Here is a 24158-nt window from a genome sequence, read left to right as displayed (position 1 = left end):
AAATTTAATATTTTTATCAAAAAAAAAATAATGAAAATAATTGATTAATATAAGAAATTTTAAATATATTAAATATAAATACTATAGAAAAAGTCAAAAAAGTATAAAATAAATTAACCATAAATTTCTGTTAAATATAGCAGCTAATATTCAACCTAAATGATTAATTGAAGAATAAGCTATTAATTTACGCAATGAAGTTTGGTTTAAACCTCCTAATGCACCAATTAAACTTGATAAAATAATTCTAATGATAATTAATGGTTTAAAGACAATATAAGAAATTAACATTAAAGGAGCAATTTTTTGTCAAGTTATCAAAATTAAAGCATTAACTCATGATAATCCTTCTATTACATTAGGGAATCAAAAATGAAAGGGAGCTGATCCTCTTTTTAACAAAAGAGAGGAAAAAATAATTATTTCTATTAAATAATTTGAATTAATTCTTTTTGAATTTAATAGAAATAAAATTACTGCAAATAAAAATACAGAAGATGCTAAAGCTTGAGTTAAAAAGTATTTTAATGATGCTTCAGTAGATATTAATTTATTATCTCTTATTAGGGGGATAAAAGCTAACAAATTAATTTCTAAACCTATTCAAGCTCCTAGTCAAGAATTAGCAGAAATTGAAATTAATGTTCCTATTATTAAAATAATTAAAAATATAATTTTTGACGAATTATTAAAAATTAAAAAGAAAAGGATTAAAACCTTTATAAATGGAGTATGAGCCCAGTAGCTTAATTAGCTTATCTTTTTAAGTATATTTTGGTGTACGATGCACAAAAGTTTTTGATACTTTTAGAAATAGTTTAATTCTATTAAATATAATGAATGTAATATAATTACATGATCTGCTCTATCAAAGTAGTCCTTTTATCAGGCAATTCATTAACTGTAAAGTTTTCATATCCATTTTTTTTTTTTTTTATATATTTGTAAATTTTTTGAGGATTTTTTTTTTTTTAAAAAATATTTTAAATAGTTTAAATTAATAATAAAATTTAGTATTTTTTTTCGTAAAAATTGAGAAATATTTAGATTTTAATAAATTGTTATTAAATAATTAATTTTTGCATTTATATATATATAGAAATTTCTATATCCAATTTTTATATATAATCTAAATATTTATATATTTATATATATATATATTTATAAATAAATAGATAATATATAAATATTAATTTATAAATAATTTATATATTAATAGATAAATATATAAATATTAAGATATTCTTAAATAGAAAGATAGAGGGATATTAAAGAATTCTCCGGACTAATAACCTTAACATAATTGTTGTAAATTTTTTTTTGCTCTAGATTAATAGATAAATATTGAAATAGATAAAATTAGAAATGAGATGTTATTCGTTTTTATAGATATAGCCCCCATATAGACCGATCCACCGATTTAGGGTCTTAGCACCATAAAAGCCACATTTATTATCCGATTTTGCTGAAATTTGGGACAGTGGGTTGTCTTAGGCCCTTCGACATCCTTCCTCAATTTGGCTTAGATCGGTCTAGATTTGGATATAGCTGCCATATAGACCGATCCTCCGATTTAGGGTCTCAGGCCCATAAAAGCCACATTTATTATCCCATTTCGCTGAAATTTGGGACAGTGAGTTGTGTTAGGCCCTTCGATATCCTTCGTCAATTTGGCTTAGATCGGTCCAGATTTGAATATAGCTACCATATAGACCGATCCTCCGATTTAGGGTCTTAGGCCCATAAAAGCCAAATTTATTATCCGATTTCGCTGAAATTTGGGACAGTGAGTTGTGTTAGGCCCTTCGACATCCTTCGTCAATTTAGCTTAGATCGGTCCAGATTTGGATAAAAATTCAAATTTGCCCATAAATATTTCTTTAAGAAACATGAACATTTCATTAAGCGTCAAGCTTTGCACATATAAATGAATGCTGTCCGATTCAGGTGAATAAAACGAGTTTAATCCCGGAGTACTTTTTTGATACTCATTTATTTCTTCAAAATCTCATCCTTATATATAAACTTAAAACTAACTACAAACTAAATATCCTAAGAAAGGCAGGCAAATCTAAAAATAATCACTTTGGGAAAATAAGATCATAAACAAAGACGATAAACATCCTATGCAGATACTAAATAAATTTGTCCAGCTGCAAGCCATATGCTTGCCATTCAGACCGCTGTGTTTTCTGATAATCCCTAACTATTTCCTTATCTACGCACATTAAAAACTATCTTCCACTTATCCCTGTGCGATGCGTTGGCTAGGTAAAAATATAAACTCTTATCACATTTATGCCTGCCCTTAAAACTATCCTTTAAAATAAACAAAAAATGGAAAGTATCTTATCTATTCGTTCTCAAGGCTAAAACATTTCCATGACACACATCAACTAATATCCCATGTTTAGAAATCTAAACATTCTGCGGGCGGCCAAAAATAATTATGAAATAGCTCTACTTATAAACTGTAAAAATTCAGCAAAATGGACTGTAATTCAAATATATATGTTAAAATCTAAACATCCCGAGGACGAACAACAACTATGTTACTTTCTCTTGTTAAATACTTATAGATTACATAACTTAAAAATAATATTATTAAAATAGAGGTAGAGATTAGTGAAATATGACCACTGATGTGATGCCATGATAGCTCCTTAAGGTGGATCGGATTCGCCTTCATCATTTTAATTTCTTCCTCCAATCCTTGAATCGTTGACGAATGATCGATTTTATTGTAGTTTAGCTCGTCCACCATCGCTATGTCCTTCACCTCTCTCAAGATATATGATGTGGAATTATAGGACATCTCAGTTTTTGCTTCTTGTGACGCAGTTAATACGGTTCGTCCAATCCTAGCAGTACACCCAGGCTGGAGAGTGATGATACCTAGGCCTGGTAATTCAAATACTCCTTTAGTGCGCTCAGCACATAGAATATGGGCCGAAACTTGATCTTTAGTTTTAAACAACCATGACCCTCTTGTCTTCAGCTCAATCCAAAAATTCCTGTTCTGAGTCTTCAAAAACTGGCAGCCATATTTACTTGTTGGCTTAAGCGCTGCTAGCTCACATGAATGATCGTTGGCGTCTTCCCAGGCCCAGTTGCCTCTGCAAAGAAATTCATCTTCACCAGTTAGCTGACATTGGTTCATCGATGACTGCGACAGTAGATGATAAGCATCCATTTCATAGTTGTAGGCCAGGAACTGCTGTCTTAAAGCTGCTACCATTGCGGTTCCGTTTCTCACCATCGGCAGTGGTACGACGCGGAATATTTCTGCTGATGATTTTTCTACCAAGGGAATCTGCACGTCAATCACTAATTTTTCTTCCACCAGCAGACCATGCGCCGTCATCACCTTGTATATTGCCTGCAAAACATCGTCCTTCTCACCAGGCAACCTTAGTCCTTTAGGTAGCTGATCCTTTATTTTCATCACCTCTGCCTGCAACTGGTTTGGCCGTACTAAATTTGGATTTACTTTTCCATGGTTGATGTCAATTAATAAGCCAATTACCCTGGCTTGAATATGTTCCACTTCAGTAAACAAGCTGCTAAGTTGATCGGCTACCGCGAAGAAGTCCATCGCCTTTTTGAAGAGGGAATAGTCAGTGTTCAGCATCTGACTTATGTTTTGCACCTTCTCATTCAGCTCTTTAAACTGTCCATTTATTTCATCCGTGGTCTTTTTCAGCACATTAAGCGTTGCTTCCACCACAGACGTTTGCTTCTCAGCCAAATATTTCAAGTTGTGCTGATTTTCAAGTACATTTTTCATATTTGCTTCCATACTCTCTCTGTCGTCCGCATCCATTACTCCGAAAAGAATGTGGAAAAGAGACCCAACAAACTCTAAAGGAGCCCTTTTATTTCGTTGGCGTTTTTTGTGTGAGAGTAACAAGTGGTTCTCATCTATAGTGTTCAGTCTGTTCGTCATAATATCCATCTGCGTGTCGCACTGCTGCTCGAACGATCTCAGCCGAACACATAATGATTTACACGCTTCTAGACCCTTATCCAGATGATTCACCGTGACAAAATACCCGTGCAGATCGAAATATGTCATAAGGTTCCATGACGATGTTACTCGGTTGATTCTGCCAATTTTATCCATATAAATGATTGTGTCATTTCCCAATTCTTTTATCGCACCGCCGGTAATTGAGGTTGACATCGATTGAACACTTGCCATCATTGCCATGATCATCCATAACATCATTGCTACGTTTATTTTTCTTCTTTGAGGTAATTTGCAAATATATGTCTGCGACACTTCAATGTCGGCTTCCTTTTCACCACCATTAGCGAATATCTCCAGCGGGCATAACTTGTGTATGGGCCGTTTTAACAACCCCTTTTGTTTAGCGACCTTTACTGTAGCGACTCGAACCTTTCCATCTTTGCCTTTATGTACTTCCGCAATACTTCCCAAAGGCCACCTTCCAGGAGCAGTATTTTCATCCTTCACTATCACCATCTGTCCAACCTTGATATTTGGTACTGGAGTTTTCCATTTTACTCTCTGCTGAAGACTACTCAGATAGTCATTGCGCCACTGTTTCCAGAAATCATCCCGCATTCTTTGAATTATTTTCCACCTGTCTAAAGATCCCAGTTTATTCTCCACGCCTCTTTCTGGAATACTTAGCAATGGTCTTCCGACTACAAAATGTCCTGGCGTTAAAATCTCGCAGTTATCCTCACTGAGTGGACACAAGGGACGAGAGTTGAGAACAGCTTCTATCTGCGACAAAAACGTTGCCATTTCCTCATACGTTAATTTCGTTTCACCAACAACCCGTCTCAAATGGTGCTTCACAGACTTCACGGCAGCCTCCCACAATCCTCCGAAGTGAGGAGCTCCGGGCGGAATAAAGTGCCACTGTATTCGCTCAGATGCTAATATATGAGCCACGTCTGAATTTTGCTGCACCGCTTTGACGAACTCTTTATCCAGATGTCTTGCCGCTCCCACGAAATTAGTGCCATTGTCCGAATATATATGGCTACTTTTTCCTCATCTACTGAAGAATCGCCGTAGCGCAGCCAAAAACGCTTCTGTTGTTAGATCGCTGACTGCCTCCAAATGTAATGCTTTGGTTGCCATACAAACAAATACAGCTATGTATCCTTTGTAAGCTCGCTGTCCTCTTCCTTTAGACACCTTCATTTGAATAGGACCTGCATAATCAATTCCTGTGTGGTCAAATGGATGAGACACACAATCTCTGCTTTCTGGTAGGTTACCCATTAATTGAGCCGCAGTTTCTCGCCTATAACGCAAACATTTGACGCATGACCGAACTGCTCTCTTGATGGCATTTTTGGCACCAATCACCCAATATCTGCTGCGTAGTTCATTTTCCATGAGTTTCGCACCTCCATGTAGCGTTTCTGTATGGATGCCATCAATTATTCGATCCACCAGACAACCTTTCCCCAATAGAATTGGATGCTTTCTGTTGAAGCTTAAACCAGAATTCTCCAGCCTGCCTCCAACTCTCAACACTCCAGCTGCATCAATGAACGGTGTTAGTCCACATATCTTGCTCCTCGTCGGTACTTCGCTGCCATTCCTTAGACACGAAATCTCTAACGAAAATTGGTTTGCCTGCACGCTCGTAATTATTAATTGCTCTGCCTCGTTTATTTCTTCCGCAGTTAATTCATTTTTTCCTGGTTTACGCTGAGCACGTTCAATAAATCTTCGCACATATGCTATAATTCTTATGAGTTTTTTGTAGCTAGAAATCCTCGTAATTAACTGCATGATGACATCGTCTTCCTGTTTATTTTCCTTTAGAACTCCAACAAAGGGTTGAACCGTCGATATGGGCCAATTGTTTTTCTCCAGCAGCCAATGTGGACCACTCCACCATAACTCATCTCCTTTTAGCAGCTCTGGCTTCATCCCTCTTGATGCAGCATCCGCTGGATTCTCCTTGGATCGCACATGACCCCATACGGCACCAGGAACAGACTTCTTAATTTCCTCTACTCTAACCCGAACAAATTTGTCTTTAATATTTTCAGCCTTTGCGATCCATGCTAGAGCAATAGTTGAATCGCTCCATAAATATTTCTGTTGTTTTTGGACTATTAACTTTTCCACATTAAGCATCAATTTAGCCAACAGATGCGCTGCACACAATTCAAGTTTTGGCAGTGTTTTCCTATTTTTCACTGGGTTTACCTTAGATTTTGCTGCTACCAACGTAACTTTGTTTGCGGCCGGATGTATATGACAGCTGCGTACGCCTTTTCCGAAGCATCAGCAAAACCATGCAGTTCTATTTCCATTAGTGATGAGGTAGACAACCAACGCGGTATTCGGATTTCTGCTAAGTCGGGCAATTTCCTCATGATGACATCCCATTCCTTTATCATCTCAGAGCTTAACTGGTCGTCCCATGCCATATCCATTACCCATAGTCGCTGAATGAATAGCTTGGCTAGAATGGTTACAGGTGCCAGCCAACCCAAAGGATCATATATCTTGGCCAGTGTGGAAAGCGCCTTCCGCTTAGTCAACTTGTTATCTTCAATGATCTGAAAATAGAAAGCAAAATTATCTGTATGGGGATCCCATTGAACACCCAACGTTTTCATTGTTTCGCCTTCCTCAATCCTAATGACTTGATTTTCGCCAACATTTGGTATTGCCTCCAATATGTCATTTTCATTAGACATCCATTTACGCAGCTTGAAACCAAACTTATCCAATTGTTGGCTGATGTCATGATGAATTCCAATGCATTCCTGTACTGAATCAGCACCTGTCATCAAATCATCCATGTAAAAATCATTTTCTATGATGGCTTGAATCTTTGGATTCCGTTCGCTGCACTCTTTTCCAATTTCAATTAGAGCTCGTTTTGCCAGAAATGGAGCACATGCTGTTCCGTAGGTAACAGTCGTTAGCGCAAACTCCTCAATTGGCATATGTTTATTCTCGCGCCACAATATGCATTGGTATGACTGATCTTTATCTGCTACTAACACTTGTCGATACATTTTCTCCACATCCGCTACCAAGACAAATCTCCATAATCGCCATTTCAATAGAATTTGAAATATATCTTGTTGTAGTTTTGGACCAATTTCAAGTACGTCGTTTAAGCTTTTACCATTCGATGTCTTGGCTGAAGCATCAAATACCACCCGAACTTTTGTTGTAAGATGGCTTTCTCTTATCACCGCTTGATGTGGTAAATAGTACTTTCCACTATTTCTTCTTGAGACCTTTTTCATATGCCCCATCTCCAAATACTCCTTCATAAAAGCACAATATTGTTTCTGTAACTTTTCATCCTTTTCCAATCTTTTTTCAAGATTTAAAAACCGTGCTAACGCCATTTTCCTTGATGCGCCCAACTCGATATCCTCCTTAAACGGCAATCTCACCACCAATCTCTTATCCTCATTTATTGTTGTTGTTGTTGTAAAGAGCTGCTCGCATCGATCTTCCTTGACGTCGTCATCTTCACATACTTCCTCCATCTCCCAAAATCTTTCCAGCTCTTTCGTAACCGCCATCACGGCATTTCCAGATTCATGTCCGCAAACGCAACCACAGATTATGAGACCAAGTGACGTCTCTTGTCCAGACAAAGAGCCAATTTTGACTACCCCTTCTTGAATGATTTCATGATATAAATCTGCACCAATTAATAAGTCAATTCTATCGGACTTATAGAACAGCGGATCAGCCAAACAGTAATTTCGCCAGCTCTCCACACTGACGTTCAAATTTCTATCAGGTTGCGCTGAAGATAATGTTGACAACACCATAGCATTTATAACATGAACCGCATCGCTCTCAAACCGTGGTTTGATTTCAATTTGCATGATGGCTTTTGATCTGCCGACTGTCGTGTTACCCAGACCCACTAAATCTGTAACTAACTTCTTTCTGGGTAACCTCAGTATTTGGGCTGCCTCTTCCGATATTGAAGTGCGTTGAGAACCTTGATCGATTAAGGCTCTCATTAAAATTTGCTCACCACTTGCAGCCTTTACTCGTATTTGTGCTGTTGCCAACAGAGTGACAGCATTGCCTTCCATAGTTAATTGAGCTTTGGAGTTTGATCTCAGAGTTTCCTGCGTTTTGTTTCCTTCGACGTGAAGCATAGTAATATGTTTTCCGCCGCACTTGTCGCACTTGGTGTTAAATTTGAAGCATTTCTTTTCCGACGGGTGACTCAAACAAATTTTGCACATTTTCATTTTTTGTGCCCACGCACCTTTTTCAGCTGGTTGCAGTTTCAAAAATTTGTAGCACTCTTTTAACCCATGTCCTGATGCTTGACAAAATGCGCACGATCGTTGAGTTGTTTGGTATGACTGTGTTGTTTTTGCTCTTTGATGCGTGTTTCCTTTTTTGCTGTATACCGCTTCCAAAGCCAAGTATTGCTGCTCCAGAAAAGACAGGACATCCTCTAGCCTTTGGACTTCTTTTGATTTCTGGACCCATTGCTCATATTTCAGCAATCCTTCCTTATCTAGCTTTCTAATAAGGATCCGAGCAATGAATGGATCTGCCTCGTCTACCTTCATTCCCATAGCTTTCAATGCATGTAATGATTCCGTAGCCGTATCCAATAGCTGCTTTATACTGTTGCTATACTGAATATTTATTATGCCGTGGTCGATGATCTTGTCAAACAATGTGCAGAATAACAGCCGCCGGTTATCGTATCTCTGCTCCAGTATCTTCCATGCCGCACTGTAGTTCTCCCCTGTCACTTGAAGATGTTGTATTAAGCGAGCAGCATCACCTTTCACCACACTTTTAAGTCGATAAAATTTTTCGACTTCCGATAGCCTTCTGTCCTCCTCTACTAACTTTGTAAATATTTCTTTGAAGGTATTCCAATCGTTGATATACCCACTGAATATGGGCACTTTTAACTCTTCCAATCTAATTAAACTTGTTGATCCTGTATTTTGCATTGTTTCCACACGTTCTTCAATTTCCACACAGACATCCACGTATCTTTCCCTGATACAGTCCCAAGCTTCAATCATGTCTAAATCATCTTCGTCATCATCATCAATAATTATTTCCACTATTGATTCCAGTTGTCCATACTCTGATTGCAACGCCAGCCATTGCATATTTAAATAACTTTTATTCGCAGTTGGCAATCTGCTTTCTATTACTTCCAGCTTTCTTGTAATAGTTCTATACTTCAATTCAAATTTTCTTCTTAGCTTCGACACAGGCTTTTCTTGCTCTCTGCTAATTGCCTGATCTCTCGGCTGGGTGTTACTCTCATTTGCCGTTTGTTCGCTAGGTGCCAATGCAGCTGCACCTTGCGTTACCATTAATTTTTTCTCCGCACTGCCTTGCGTTATCTCTGCGTCCTGATTAGCTGCCACTTTGGCTGAGGCTCCTTTTTCTTGCTGCTCAAACCCTTGCACAATTTTATCCATTTTGCTAATTGCTTCTTCTACTCGTCTTTGCAGCTCCTGGACCTCTTCTTCATGCCCACTGGACGACTTTCCAATATCCTTGTTTAACTTGTTGTAGCCTACAATGATTTCCTGCAGCCACTTTCTATTTTTCTTGACAACTGGCAGTAACATTTCCTCCACATCGAGGTCAACTGCTTTTACTGCCAACAAATGTTCAAGGTTTTTCAATTTCTCCAACAGAGAATCCGATTGACTCCTTGTGAACATTTTTCTTTCAATTTTAAATCACTTACACTGATTCGATACGTGTATTAAATCTTTGTTTATTCTTTACTACTTTGCAAGAATCACCAACTTTTACTTTTAACACACTTAACCGTACCGAAGGTTCGAAGGACCAAATGAATAAAACGAGTTTAATCCCGGAGTACTTTTTTGATACTCATTTATTTCTTCAAAATCTCATCCTTATATATAAACTTAAAACTAACTACAAACTAAATATCCTAAGAAAGGCAGGCAAATCTAAAAATAATCACTTTGGGAAAATAAGATCATAAACAAAGACGATAAACATCCTATGCAGATACTAAATAAATTTGTCCAGCTGCAAGCCATATGCTTGCCATTCAGACCGCTGTGTTTTCTGATAATCCCTAACTATTTCCTTATCTACGCACATTAAAAACTATCTTCCACTTATCCCTGTGCGATGCGTTGGCTAGGTAAAAATATAAACTCTTATCACATTTATGCCTGCCCTTAAAACTATCCTTTAAAATAAACAAAAAATGGAAAGTATCTTATCTATTCGTTCTCAAGGCTAAAACATTTCCATGACACACATCAACTAATATCCCATGTTTAGAAATCTAAACACAGGTTAAAGCTCTACGATAACGGGCCGCCTTTTTATAGCCGAGTTCGAACAGCGTGCCACTGTGCGACATCTCTTGGGGGAAAAGTTTTTACATGGTTTCCATGCATGGCCTCCTAATGCTGACGTGGAAAACCACCGCTGAAATGTTTATTCTGTTATTCTCGTCAGAATTTGAAGCAGCCGTTCAGCCTCATAGGCGTACATGCTAGCATCTGCGCTACGATGTCCTCCTTGGATGGATGTCCTACTCTTTATCATGGTATCCACAATAAGTTTCATGATTTTAAGTAGAAAGGACGCACAGTGGGATAGAATTGAAAAAAATAGTAAAAAACAAGTAAAACTGTGCTAAGTTCGGCCGGGCCGAATCTTATATACCCTCCACCATGGATCGTATTTGTCGAGTTCTTTTCCCGATATCTCTTTTTAGGCAAACAAAGGATAAAAGAAAAGAATTGCTATGCTATTGGAGTTATATCAAGATATGGTCCGATTGGGGCCATAACTGAACTGAATGTTAGAGACCATAGAAGTAGTCATTGTGTAAAATTTCAGACAAATCGAATAGGAATTTGCGGTCTTTAGGGGCTCAAGAAGTAAAATAGGGAGATTGGTTATTAAGGGAGGTGTATCAGATTATAACCGATTCAGACCATATTTATATGGCAGCTATATCAGGTTATAGACCGATTTGAACCATATTTGCCACAGTTGTTGAAAGTCGTAACAAAACATGCAAAATTTCAGCCAAATCGGATAAGAATTGCGCCCTCTAGTGGCTCAAGAAGTCAAGACCCCAGATCAGTTTATATGGCAGCTATATAATTCGGATGGGAATTGCGCCCTCTAGAGGCTCCAGAAAATCAAGACCCCAGATCGTTTTATATGACAGCTATACCAGGTAATGGGCCGATTTCAACAAAAACAATATGTGCACAATTTCAGCTTAATCGCATAAAAATTGCGCCTTCTAGAAGCTCAAGGAATCAAGACCCAAGATCGGTTTACATGGCAGCTATATCAAAACATGGATCGATTTGGCTCATTTACAATCCCAAACGACCTACACTAACAAAAAGTATTTGTGCAAAATTTCAAGCGGCTAACTGTATTCCATCGAAAGTTAGCGGGCTTTCGACAGACAGACGGACGGACATGGGTAGAGCAACTTAAAATCTCATGACGATCAAGAAAGATATGCTTTATGGGGTCTGTGACGAATATTTTGAGGAGTTACAAACAGAATGACGAAATTAGTATGCCCCCATTCTATGGTGGAGGGTATAATAACCCAATTGAGAACGGATGAAATCTTAAAACCCTCCTCGATGTCAATGCAAACCGCCAAAGTGTACTCCTGGTATCGAAGAATTCTTCCATTTTATGCACAACCTCGTGTAGGGCAGTCTCCACCGAACTTTCCTTGACATAGGCGTGCTGTTTGTATTTGAGCAGTTCGCTGGATGTCCTACTCTTAAGCATGGTATCCACAATAGGTTCTATGGTTTTGAGCAGAAAGGACGTAAGGTTTCTAGGTCTGTAGGCATTTTGTGTCGCATAACTTGCCTAGCCCGACTTGGGTATAAATACCACCCTTACCTCCTACCAGGCTTTCGGAATATGTGCAAGTCCTAGGCACGCTGTGATAATAGTGGCCAGATTGGGCGCCAGATAATCGGCCTCCTTCTGTAGTAACGACGGAAATATTCCATCTGTTTCGGATGACTTAAATTGTTGGAAGCTTAATTCTGTAATGATAAGCATTCGATCAATCTCATAATTCCAAGATTCCTTTAGCTTCTTTCAGACTTTGATGGTGTACTTCGAAGCGTATGAGTTACACAATTTTCATTAGCATTTATCATACGTTGATAGCTATCCCCAAGATGATGATTTAGATGGTCTCTGCAATAACAGCCCAGAAGGTATTGCTCAGGCAGCATGTTTTTATGTCTTCGCACGTGTATGGTGGAGGTGGTCCACATGAGAACTGAGGCAACAGCCCGTCGCATTTCGAAGGACGGCATTCTATCAGATCTGAACATTATTCCACAGCGTGTCACAGAGCTGACGAGACCACACTGGCGCTGCATAACTTACCACAGGCCGGCCAATTGCTTTGTACGTGGTCAACAAGGTTTTTTTTTATCAGAAGACCTTGTTTCGCAAATTGCTGTGGCATGCGGAGAGAATGTGTAAGAGCCGTGAAATGTGTCACCAAGTATTTTGGGACACTTGATGGCCGGAGTCATTTCTCTTTCGACTATCACTTTCAGCTTTTGGTTGAAAATTTTGTGGCAGATTTCTGGCAGCGAAATAGACGGTCGCAAATGTCATCAATGGGTGGGGTCCCTGATGCCATGATCGTACAATCGTCCGAATATGATACGACTGGGGTGGAATAGAGGATAAGTAGAAGTTGAACAGTGCCGGAGATATCACTCTGCTTTGTGGAACTCTCCGTTTCATCATACGGTGCTTCGACTTCTTATCCCTAAATTCCACAAATGACTGGGGACCACACAGATAATTTGAGACCCAGAATTTCATGTCCTCAAATAGTTTGGCATGGCTGACCGTGTCACATAGTCTGGGCTGATTGAAGTCACGGCAAATATGTGCGGTGATGGCATGCAAAGCAGTTGTTGTGCTAAGCAGTCTTCGACATCCATGCTAATGCTCGTCGAATGAAAAGTCCCCAACAAGGCTTGGGAGGTGTAGTCCCTCAAGCGTCTAGGCTGCAGGTAAGAGAAGGGTGATCGGTCTGTACGATTCCCCCAAACTCGGGTCCTTAGCAGGCTTCAATTGTGGGATCACTTTGCCCGTCTTACAGACATCGGGTACTATCAGAGTGCTCAAAGACAGGATGGAGACAGTTGTACTCGACTCCAAGTAGATCCAAATTTTTCAGCATCAGTGTAGAGATTCCGCCGGGGACCAACGCCTTGAATGACTTAGCGCCACGGATGACATTCGTAACTTCGTGGCTGTCCTGCGGCTCGTAGACCATGGAATCCTTCCAGCCCTCCGACATGGGACAGCTGTGTGCACCACAGATGCTGGAACATTGAGGTCCGATCTGTGTAGTGTTCAATGCTGTCACGAGTAGCTTGGCTGCGAGCTACCAGGCGCGCTCACTGGTTGCGGATAGTGGAATGCGTATCTGCATCGGCAGTCGCGGACAATCAGCGGCATCGAGCGGAGAGTCTCAGTGAGAGGCCGGGCGGCACCGGCTCTTGCACAAATACTTAGTGCCTTTGATGCTGGATATGATAAGGCTAGTTATAGACGCCCTTAAATAACCAATGGCCACTTTGTTCCTGCGGCGATCTGTCATTTGGACCGGAACGATCTTGCACACTTACAGGAGATTGACGAGGACCACCACCATCACATGAAAACGTAGCTACAACAACAACCTCCTAGCTCTGTCACTCTCAGGATGCACAATAAATTGAGGTTTGAAAATCTATCTCTTTGGATCGGTCACAGTTACGTCGCCAAAAGTGACTGAGGTTCTGTCATCCCGTCTACCGGGGTTCGAGAGTGACTTAACAGTAGACCACAGCTTGCCAAAACCGGTGCTTAAGTTACATTGCTCCAAGTGTTCCAGCCACAGATTCCGCTTATGTTTGTTGACTACCCTGTTTATTTCCAGATTCAGCTCGCTGATTCTGGGGTTAGTGGGGTCCATACAACTAGTCCCATCACTGCCTGTGCCGGAAAGTGGGGCCGCACTTGGGGTATTCGACCGGCTGGTATAAAGCGAGCGGCTTCTGCGTTTATGATATCTCGGAATTTCCTCTCGGCAACTAGCACATCCGAGGAGGGTGTCATTTCACTGAAACGGCGATTGGTGTACTCTCTGAAGCCGGCCCAATCGACCTTCTTCTGATTGATAAGCGTCCGACGTTCAGAGGTTATGAAGTCGGGTGGTCGGTCGATTGTGAGAATTATGGGGAGGTGGTCTGACCCCAGAGAAATGACGGCTTGCCAGGATACGTCACTCAGGAGATCAGGGGATGTAATACAAATGTCTGGCGAGCTGCTACACCTCCTCGTAATCCTTGTGGGGGCATCCTCATTTACCGTTCAAAACGTGGAGCCTTCAATCTGATTTGCCAAAGCTATGCCACGCTGGGAGAATATCATGAAATGTGATGCGCATTAAAGTTCCCTAGAACCAGGTGTTTATGACCAGATAGTAAGCCACTTCTGTCGGGTTGTAAGCTTGGCCATTAATTGGGACACAGCTACCAACCGACGGTATGTACAGGTTGTATAGCTCTATCTCGGCAATAATGAACCTGCCTGCTATCCCCATGCACTCCATGCAGGGGTCACTAGCGCCAGGCGCAGGCGAGATGGGTCTATATTGCACGGAATGGTGTATCACGAAGCGGCCATCCCCCACCTCCATTCTTCCTTGAGGGAACCTTACATAGCACATTGCATCCGTGACAACTATGCAAGCTGCAGGTGTTGATCAGCTTTGTCTCCTGGATCGCTGCGACCAATATATTCTTCCGACCCATAAAATCCACAATCTCGTCGATCTTGCCACGGAGACCGTGGCAATTTAGCTGCAAAATTGATACACTTCCCGGCACTGGCCTGGCAATATTGGGGCTGGGATGCTGCTGTTGCGTATATTGGCGCACGGGAGAGATAGGGGGGTCACATAGTCCGACGACGCAGAAGGCGACAACGACGACTACGCAGAAGGCGACAACGACGACGACGCTTGTGACCCACTGCTGTCTATGTTCACACAGCACCTTGCAACGTATTCAGTAGGACTATACTCCCGTAGTGATCTAAGACCAGAGCAAGATCGGAAATGTATCTACTCCATGCACCGATTACATCTCACCGCCACCGACTGATGATGGAGGCGGTTCTGGCCAACCGAACAGAACCAGGGTCCAGGGTTCTTTTCAATCCCGCCACGGACCAGAAGCTTGCGAAGCAGGCACTTCGGGTTTTACCTCTCCCATGACGAAAAAAGGACGAACACGTAAACTGTGACGGCAGCCCTTGCCGATGAAGGATTTCATCCGGTCAATCCGGTGCGTACAACCGGCTACCATGGGATCGCAACAATCTTATATTCCAAAGTAGTGGAGACAATATACCTTCGTGAGGTGTCTCCTTACTGACACACGTAACCCAAGCTCACTGCAATTCGTCTTTCTGCGGTAAGAGACCAGCGTAGCGTAGAGGTTAGCATGTCCGGCTTCATTATCGGGATCACTCTGCCCATTTTCCAGACGTCGGGAACTATTAGAGTGTTTAAAGACATGTTGAGGACAGTAGTAAGGAACTCAACTCCAGGTAAATCCTTCAGCATCAGTGTAGAGATTCCATCGGGGACCAACGCCTTGGAAGATTTGGCGCCACGAATGATATTCGTAACTTCGCCCACGGTAAATTGCGATGGATGTCCATCGGTTCGGAGACCACGGATACGGCGAATGACTCTCCTCCTTGCCCTGTCGCTCTCGGGATGCACAATAAATTGACGGTTAAAAAACCTGGCGCTTCTCTTCGGCTCAATCATGGTTACGTCGCCAAAAGTGACTGAGGTCCTGTCAACCCGTCTACCGGGGTTCCAGAGTGACTTAACGGTGCCCAAGTTACATTGCTCCAAGTGTTCCAGCCACAAATACCGCCTATGTTCGTTGACTACCCTGTTTAATTCCAGATTCAGCTCTCTAATTCTGGGGTTATTGGGGTCCATACAACGAGTCCCATCACGCTCGTCTGCGAGTACTACTGTCTTCGGCGGGAAATTGGGCCTCACTTGGGGTATTCGACCGGCTGGTATAAAGCGAGCGGCTGCTGCGTTAATGATGTCTCAGAATTTCCTCTCGGCAACTAACACATCGGATGGGGGTGGCCGTTCACTGAAGCGGCGATTGGTCTACTCTCTGAAGCCAGCCCAATCGGCCTTCTTCTGATTGATAAACATCCGGCGCTCGGAGGTTATGAAGTCGGGTATTGGGTCGATGGTGAGAATAATGGGAAGATGGTCTGATCTCAAAGAGATGACGGCTTGCCAGGATACGGCGAGCTGCAGTACCTCCTCGTAATCCTAGTGGGGACATCCTCATTCACCGTACAAAACGTGGAGCCTTCAATCTGCTTTGCACAAAGCTATGCCCCGCTGGTCGTGAACTAGGAGAGAATGCCATGAAACGTGACAGACTGTAGCCCACTTATGTCGGGCTTGTAAGCCTGGCCATTAAATTGGTCACAACTACCAACCGGCGGTATGTACACCTTGTATAGCTCTATCTCTATGTCGGGGTCACTAGCGCCGGGCGCAGGTGAGATGGGTGTGTACTGCACGAAATGGAGTATCACGAAGACTAATCCCACACGTCCATTCTTTAAGCTATCCTTATGTAGTGCATGTTCGTTTTTACATATTTCGACGAAATTTTCTATATGTATGGAATAATTCATTTTTGGAAAAACTACTTTCTTTGGAAAAAATATTCCCATCAAATGTCTATATTTTTTTTTTCATAAAAACTTAATGTAATTGGATGTTATATTTCAAGAAAATTGTTTCGTTTGCGATTTTTTTATTTTTCATTACCACACTCTAATTAAGATTAGCAACTCCCCATATCAGCTTATATATGATGCATACTTACGGTCGGTAATGTATGTAAAGAGTACAGTGTACCAAAGCTAAAGCTTTAAGCAGGCAATACATTCCAATAATGCGAGATACCGTGTAATCCCCTATAAAAACAAAACGAAAGACAAACACAAAGGATATTAGCCACATGTTAAGCCATCCATCCATAAGCCATATATGGGAGGAAGGGAGGGGGTCCAGCCATATTAAAATACATATATGTATGCACACCTACCTTCTATAAATTGGGTGTCAGCATGGTCGAGAAAACTTCGTCGTTCGATGTAGCTGCGAAACGCTGTCCCCAAATCCATGAATGCCACAAATGCTATCCAGCCCCGAAAGGCGTATAGCAGTTTTCTTTCCATTTTCGTGTGGTACGGCGTTTTGGCGGCTTTTTTACACTGCGTTTGGAAGAGACCCCAATAAGAAGGTTGTTGATCTCTCGTTTGATTTAATGAGTAGCTGTGGTTGGTGTTGAGGCTTTCTTTCGCTTAAAAGCGTGTAAAATTCTCGGTGTATGAATGAATGGCAGAACAAATGAACTCGGCAATTTTAATGCTTTCAGTAAATAGCTGAAAGGTTCCTTGACTTTTATGGCGATGAAGATACTATGTTGGTTAGTTGGCACTTGATGGTTGTGGCTTGATGCTTGTTGTTGCTTTGTACGAGACGACTGACGGCTTTCTCCTTCTCTCGAGTGATTGGGTTTTTGGGTCAATTACAGCTACAGCTGCAGTTTGCAAGTGGAACTGTTAACCTCTGTCAGGCAAATGTACGGTGGGACGACGTTGGTGGAGCAGGCGAAAGAAATGAAAAAAGAAGAAACAAAATTTTAATTTTCCAGAAAATAAATTTGAGACTAATGTATTTACATTACAATTGAGTGTTAGGCATATAACATCATTGTGAGTCTTGAATGTAATGTATTTTGCATAGCTTAAGGGGAAGGAATTTAAATTATTTTTGTATTATTAAATCATTACTATTTATTAAAAATTACTTTTTTTTACAATATTCAGGTCCAATTTGTATAATGTGAATGTAAAAACAAGTAAAAAGGCGTTAAGTTCGGCCGGGCCGAACTTTGGATACCCATCACCTCGGGGATATATGTAAACCACCTTCCATCAAAATTCGGTGCAAATTTCATAACTTCCGATTTGGACCAAATACTAATAAGTACAGTAGCTATATCTAAAAATTATCCGATCTGAATCATATATGACACGGATGTCGAAAAGCCTAACATAAGTCACTGTGTCAAGTTTCAGTGAAATCGGATTATAAATAAGCCTTTTATGGGGCCAAGACTTTAAATCGAGATATCGGTCTACATGGCACCTATATCCAAATCTGGACTGATTTAGGCCAAGTTGCATAAAAATGTCGAAGAGCCTAACTCAAAGCACTGTCCCAAATTTCGGCGAAATCGGACAATAAATGCCTCTTTTATTGGCCCAAAACCTTAAATCGAGTGATCAGTCTATATGGCAGCTATATTCAAATCTGGACCGATCTGAGCAAAGTTGAAGAAGGACGTCGAAGAGCCTAACTAAATTCACCGTCTCAAATTTCAGCGACATCGAACAATAAATGCGTCTTTTATAGCCCCAAAACCTAAAACCTAGATATCGGTCTATATGGCGCTATATCCAAATCTGGACCGATCTGTGCGATATTGCAGAAGTATGTCTAGGGGTTTAACTTAACTCACTGTCCCGAATTTCGGCGACATCGGACAATAAATGAGCATTTTCTGGGACAAAAACCTTAAATCAAGAAATCGGTCTATATGGCAGCTATATCCAAATCTGGACCGATCTGGGCCAAATTGACGAAGGATGTCGATGGACCTAACACAATTCATTGTCTCGAATTTCATCAAAATCGGATAATAAATATGGCTTTTGTGGGCCAAAGACCCTAAATCGGAGGATCGGTCTATATGGCAGCTATATCCAAATCTGGACCGATCTGGGCCAAATTGACGAAGAATGTCGATGGACCTAACACAATTCACTGTCCCGAATTTCATCAAAATCGGATAATAAATATGGCTTTTGTGGGCCTAAGACCCTAAATCGGAGGATCGGTCTATATGGCAGCTATATCCAAATCTGGACCGATCTGAGCCAAATTGACAAAGGATGTCGAAGGGCCTTACACAACTCACTGTCCCAAATTTCAGCAAAATCGGATAATAAATGTGGCTTTTATGGGCCTAAGACCCTAAATCGGCCGATCGGTCTATATGGGGGCTATATCAAGATATAGTCCGATATAGCCCATCTTCGAACTTAACCTGCTTATGGACAAAAAAAAGAATCTGTGCAAAATTTCAGCTCAATATCTCTATTTTTAAAGACTGTAGCGTGATTTCAACAGACAGATGGACAAACGGACGGACATGTCTAGATCGTCATAGATTTTTACGCTGATCAAGAATATATATACTTTATAGGGTCGGAGATGGATATTTCGATGTGTTGCAAACGGAATGACAAATGACCCGCATCCTTCGGTGGTGGGTATAATAAAACAGATAATACCATAAATGGTACTTAAATGATATGATGCTTAATCGGGATTAGCTGCATATATATCTCTAAGTCGTGGTAATAAGGAGTGCGAGACCCGACTATAAAGTGCAAGAAACTCACATAAGAAAAAAGATCTGAAAAAGACAAATCTGCAGTCAATAGGACATTCAAAACTAATTTAAAGTACACAGTATACAAGAACCGATCTCTGGCCATCCCATGGCAGCCGGTTGTACATACCGGATTGACCCGATGGAACCCTCATTGGCAAAGGCTGCCGCCTTAGTGTACGTGTTCGTCTTTTTTCGCCATGGGAGAGGCACATCCCGGAGTGCCTTCACCACACGCTTCTGATCTGTGCCGAGATTGAAAAGAACACCGAACCTTGGTTCTGATCGGTCTGCCAGAACCGCCTCCATCATCGTCGGTGTCGGTGAGGTGTAACCAGTGCATGGAGTGGGTACATTTCCGGTCCTGCTCTGGCCTCACTTCACTACGGGAGTAAAGTCATACTGGTTATGTCGCAAGGTGCTGTGAGAACATAGCCAGCAGTGGGTTACAAGCGTCGTCGACCCCCTTCACCTCTCATGTACGGCAACATACGCAACGGCAGCATCCCAGCCCAAATATTGCCAGGCCAGTGCCGGGAAGTGTATAGTTTTTGCAGCTAAACTGCAACGGACTCCGCGGCAAGATCGATGAGATTGTGATTTTATGAGTCGGAAAGATATATTGGTCGCAGCGATCCAGGAGACAAAGCTGACCAACAACTGCAACATGCACAGTTGTCACGGATACAATGTGCTACGTAAGGATCCCCCAAGAAATGGAGGTGGGGGATTGGCCTTCGTGATACACCATTCCATGCAATATAGACCTATCTCGCCTGCGCAAGGCGCTTGTGACACCTACATGGAGTGCAAGGGGATAGCAGTCAGGTCCAGTACTGCCGAGATAGAGCTATACAAAGTGTACATACCGCCGGTTGGTAGCTGTGTCCCGATTAATGGCCAAGCTTACAACTCCGACATAAGTAGGTTACTATCTGGTCATAATCGTCTGGTTCTAGGGGAATTTAATGCGCATCACACTTCATGGCTTTCTCCCCTAGGTAACGACCAGCGTGGCATGGCATTGGCGAAAGTGGATGCCCCCACTGGGATTATGATGAGGTGCAGCAGCTCGCCAGACATCTCCATTGCATCTCCTGAGTGACATATCTTGGCAAGCCGTCATCTCTTTGGGGTCAGACCACCTCACCATTATTCTCACCATCGAGCGACCACCCGACTACATAACCTCTTAGCGCCGGACGTTTATGAATCATAAGAAGGCCAATTGGGCTGGCTTCAGAGAGTATATCAATCGCCGAGGAAATTCCGAGACATCATTAGCGCAGCAGTGGTATACCAGCCGGTCGAATACCTCAAGTGCGGCCCAACTTCCCGCCGCAAGCAGTGGTACTCGCAGACGAGCGTGATGGGATTCGTGTTATATACCCCACTAACCCCAGAATCAGCGACCTAAATCTGGAAATAAACAGGGTAGTCAACGAACATAAGCGGAATTTGCGGCTGGAACACTTGGAGCTATGTAACTTAGGCACCGGTGTATGCAAACCCCGGTAGACGGGATGACAGGACCTCAGTCACTTTTGGCGAAATAACCATGACTGATCCGAAGAGATGAGCCAGGTTGTTTATTGTGCATCCCGAGAGTGACAGGTCAAGGAGGAGAGCCATTCGTCGTATTCGTGGTCTCCGAGCCGATGCACAGGCATCACAATTTGCCGTGGGCGAAGTTAGGAATGTCATCCGTGGCGCCAAATCATCTAAGGCGTTGGGCCCCGACGGAATCTCTACATTGATGTTGAAGAGTCTGGATTCACCTGGAGTTGAGTACCTTACTACGGCCCTCAACCTGTTTTTGAACACTCTTATAGTTGCCGATGTCTGGAAAAGGGGCAGAGTAATTTGCAAACCGATCTCCCTTCTCTCACCAGTAGCAAAGAAGCTTGAGACATTACTCCTCCCGAGCAAACACAACAGATGGCAGCGGCATACTCCACTCGACTGACCCAACTGCTTGATGAAAGCACTCCTTGTTCCGATGATATAATGGCGCAGAGGCAAACTATTGCCCACTCCATGGAAAATGCCGCGAAATCCGTACTTGGAAACCGGAAGCCTCCCCCAAGAAACCCATGGTACGACCAAGAGTGTCGAGATGCTAGCCAAGATAGAGCCAAGAATGCGGCATATAGAGTAACCCTGCAATCAGTAGCAACGCGCCCGATGAAGGAGAGGTATCTGGAGAAAAGGAGAGAGGAGAAACGTCTACTCCGCGGAAAGAAACAGGAAATGGAAAGACGTGAGTGTGAGCGAATTGAGATGTACAGTATTCAGAATGAAGTCCGGAAATTTTACCAAAAAATTAAACATCAAACCGATGGCTTTGGTGCAGGCACATCCTCCTGCAGAGACAAAGAATTCATGCCGACACAGATAACATGCCGAAGATGTGGAAAGAACATTTTACCCAACTGCTAGTATCCGAAGTTGGCGGCAAAGGGGATACCGCAGATCCAATCAATGTTGATGGTATAGAATGTTTACCTCCTAGTCAGAATGAGGTCCAAATAGCAGTGATCCGACTTAAGAACAACAAGGCAGCAGGAGGCGACGGGTTACCCGTTAAACTATTTAAGACCGGAGGCGACACGCCGATAAGGCGTATGCATCAGCTTATCTGCGCAATCTGGCTAAAAGAACGCATACCGGACGATTGGAACCTCAGCATACTATTTCCCGTACACAAGAAAGGAGACAAGACGGAATGTGCAAACTACAGAGGAATAACTCTCCTCCCCATCACATACAAGATACTCTCGAGTGTACTGTGTGAAAGATTAAAACCTAAAAAAAGTCAATGAGATAATTGGGCCCTATCAATACGGCTTCGGACCTGGCAAATCCACCCTAGACCAGATATTCACACTGCGTCAAATCCTGGAAAAGACCCGAGAAGGACAAATCAATACAACAATCTCGACAGGCGAAGATTACCTTTTACAAGACACTGATACTACCCGTGTTGTTATATGGTTCTGAGGCATAGGTACTTGTGAAAGCAGATGAAAATGAGAAAGATTCTTCGTAAAATATATGGACCAGTTTGCGTTAATGGAGAATATAGGCGACGTAATAACCACGAGCTGTATGAGCTTTATGACGACGATAGCATAGTTACACGCATCAAAATACAACGGCTGCGTTGGCTAGGTCGTGTTGTCAGAATGGATGAAGAAGCAACAGCAAAGAAGTCTTTTGAAGACCAACACGGTGGTACACGCAGAACCGGGAAGACCAAAAGCCCGATGGAAAGATCAAGTGGTGGGAGACACCTCGAAACTTGGTGTCAGAGATTTTAGAATGAGCGCAGAAGATCGAGGCGCTTGGAACGCTATTCTACGTTCGGCTAGTGGAACAAATGTTCTGTCATGGCCAATTAAAGTAATTAAGTAAGGGCTCAAGAAGTCAAATCGGGAGATCGGTTTATATAAGGGAGCTATATAAGGTTATAGACCGATTCGGAGCGTACTTGGCACAGTTGTTGGAAGCCGTAACGGAACACCACATGCAATTTCAGCCAAATCGAATAAAAATTTGAGGCTTTTAAGGGCTTAAGAAGTCAAATCGGGAAATCGGTTTACATGGGAGCTATATCTAAATCTGAACCGATGTGGCCTATTTGCAATCCCCAACGACCTACTTCAATATTAAGTATCTGCGCAAAATTTCAAGCGGCTAGATTTACGTGTTCGACCTCTATCGTGATTTCGACAGACGAACGGACGGACATGGCTAGATCGACTCAGAACGAGGAGGCTATTGAGAATACTTTATGGAGTCTTAGATGAATATTTCGAGGTTTTACAAACGGAAGGACTAAATTAGTATTCCCCCATCCTATGGTGGTGGGTATAAAAAGGCATTAACTTCGGCCTGGCCGAACTTTGGATACTCACCACCTTGGGTATATAGGTATCCCGGCACGGGATAGCTGTGAGCACCACTCAAGCTGGAAAATTGAAGTCCGATCTGTATAGTATTCATTACTGTCACGCGAAGCTAAGCTGCGAGCTACCGGATGCGTCCACAGGATGCGGATAGTGGAAAGCTCCTTCCGGAGTAGCTGAAACTGCAGTTGCGGACATTTAGCTGTATAGAGTGGAAAGTTTCTGTGTGACGTCGGGTGGCACCGGCTCTTGCACAAATACTCAGTATGCCCTATGATGCTTGATATGACAAGGCGAATTATTGGCGCCTTTAAATAAGCATTGGCCAACCTGTTCCCACGGCGATCGGTCCTATAGATCGGAACGTGCTTGCTCACCTACAGGAGCTTGCTTGACGAGGAGCGCCACCTCCACATGAAAATGGGGTTACAACAACAACAACAACAATCTTTCTTCATAATTCGGCGAAAAATTCTTTATTAACGCACTTATACCAGCTATATCCAAATATGGTCCGATTTGGACCAAATTCGGCAAGGACATTGAGTGGTCTAATAAATACAAGTCACTGTTAAATTTTGGTTTGGCAGCTATATCCAAATATAGACCGACCTGAACCATATAGGACACGGATGTCGAAAA

General features: G+C 42.1%; 1 protein-coding gene across 2 annotated transcripts in view; it reads right to left on the bottom strand.

The window, feature by feature from the left end:
* Positions 1 to 24158, bottom strand: part of LOC106082959 (uncharacterized) — a 39265-nt gene that overhangs the window by 4819 nt on the left and 10288 nt on the right. For both annotated transcript variants that reach the window (XM_013245728.2, XM_013245729.2), the window contains exons 2-3: positions 17191 to 17717; positions 16969 to 17059 (exon numbers count right to left, since the gene is read on the bottom strand). In XM_013245728.2, coding sequence (XP_013101182.1) covers positions 16969 to 17059; positions 17191 to 17323 — 224 coding nt within the window. In that variant the 5' untranslated portion in view covers positions 17324 to 17717. The remainder of the gene's footprint in view (positions 1 to 16968; positions 17060 to 17190; positions 17718 to 24158) is intronic.

Source organism: Stomoxys calcitrans, chromosome 2 (assembly GCF_963082655.1).
Source record: "Stomoxys calcitrans chromosome 2, idStoCalc2.1, whole genome shotgun sequence".
Lineage (NCBI taxonomy): Eukaryota > Metazoa > Arthropoda > Insecta > Diptera > Muscidae > Stomoxys > Stomoxys calcitrans.
Note: the sequence above shows the minus strand (reverse complement) of the source record. Positions and strands in the feature narration are given on the sequence as shown.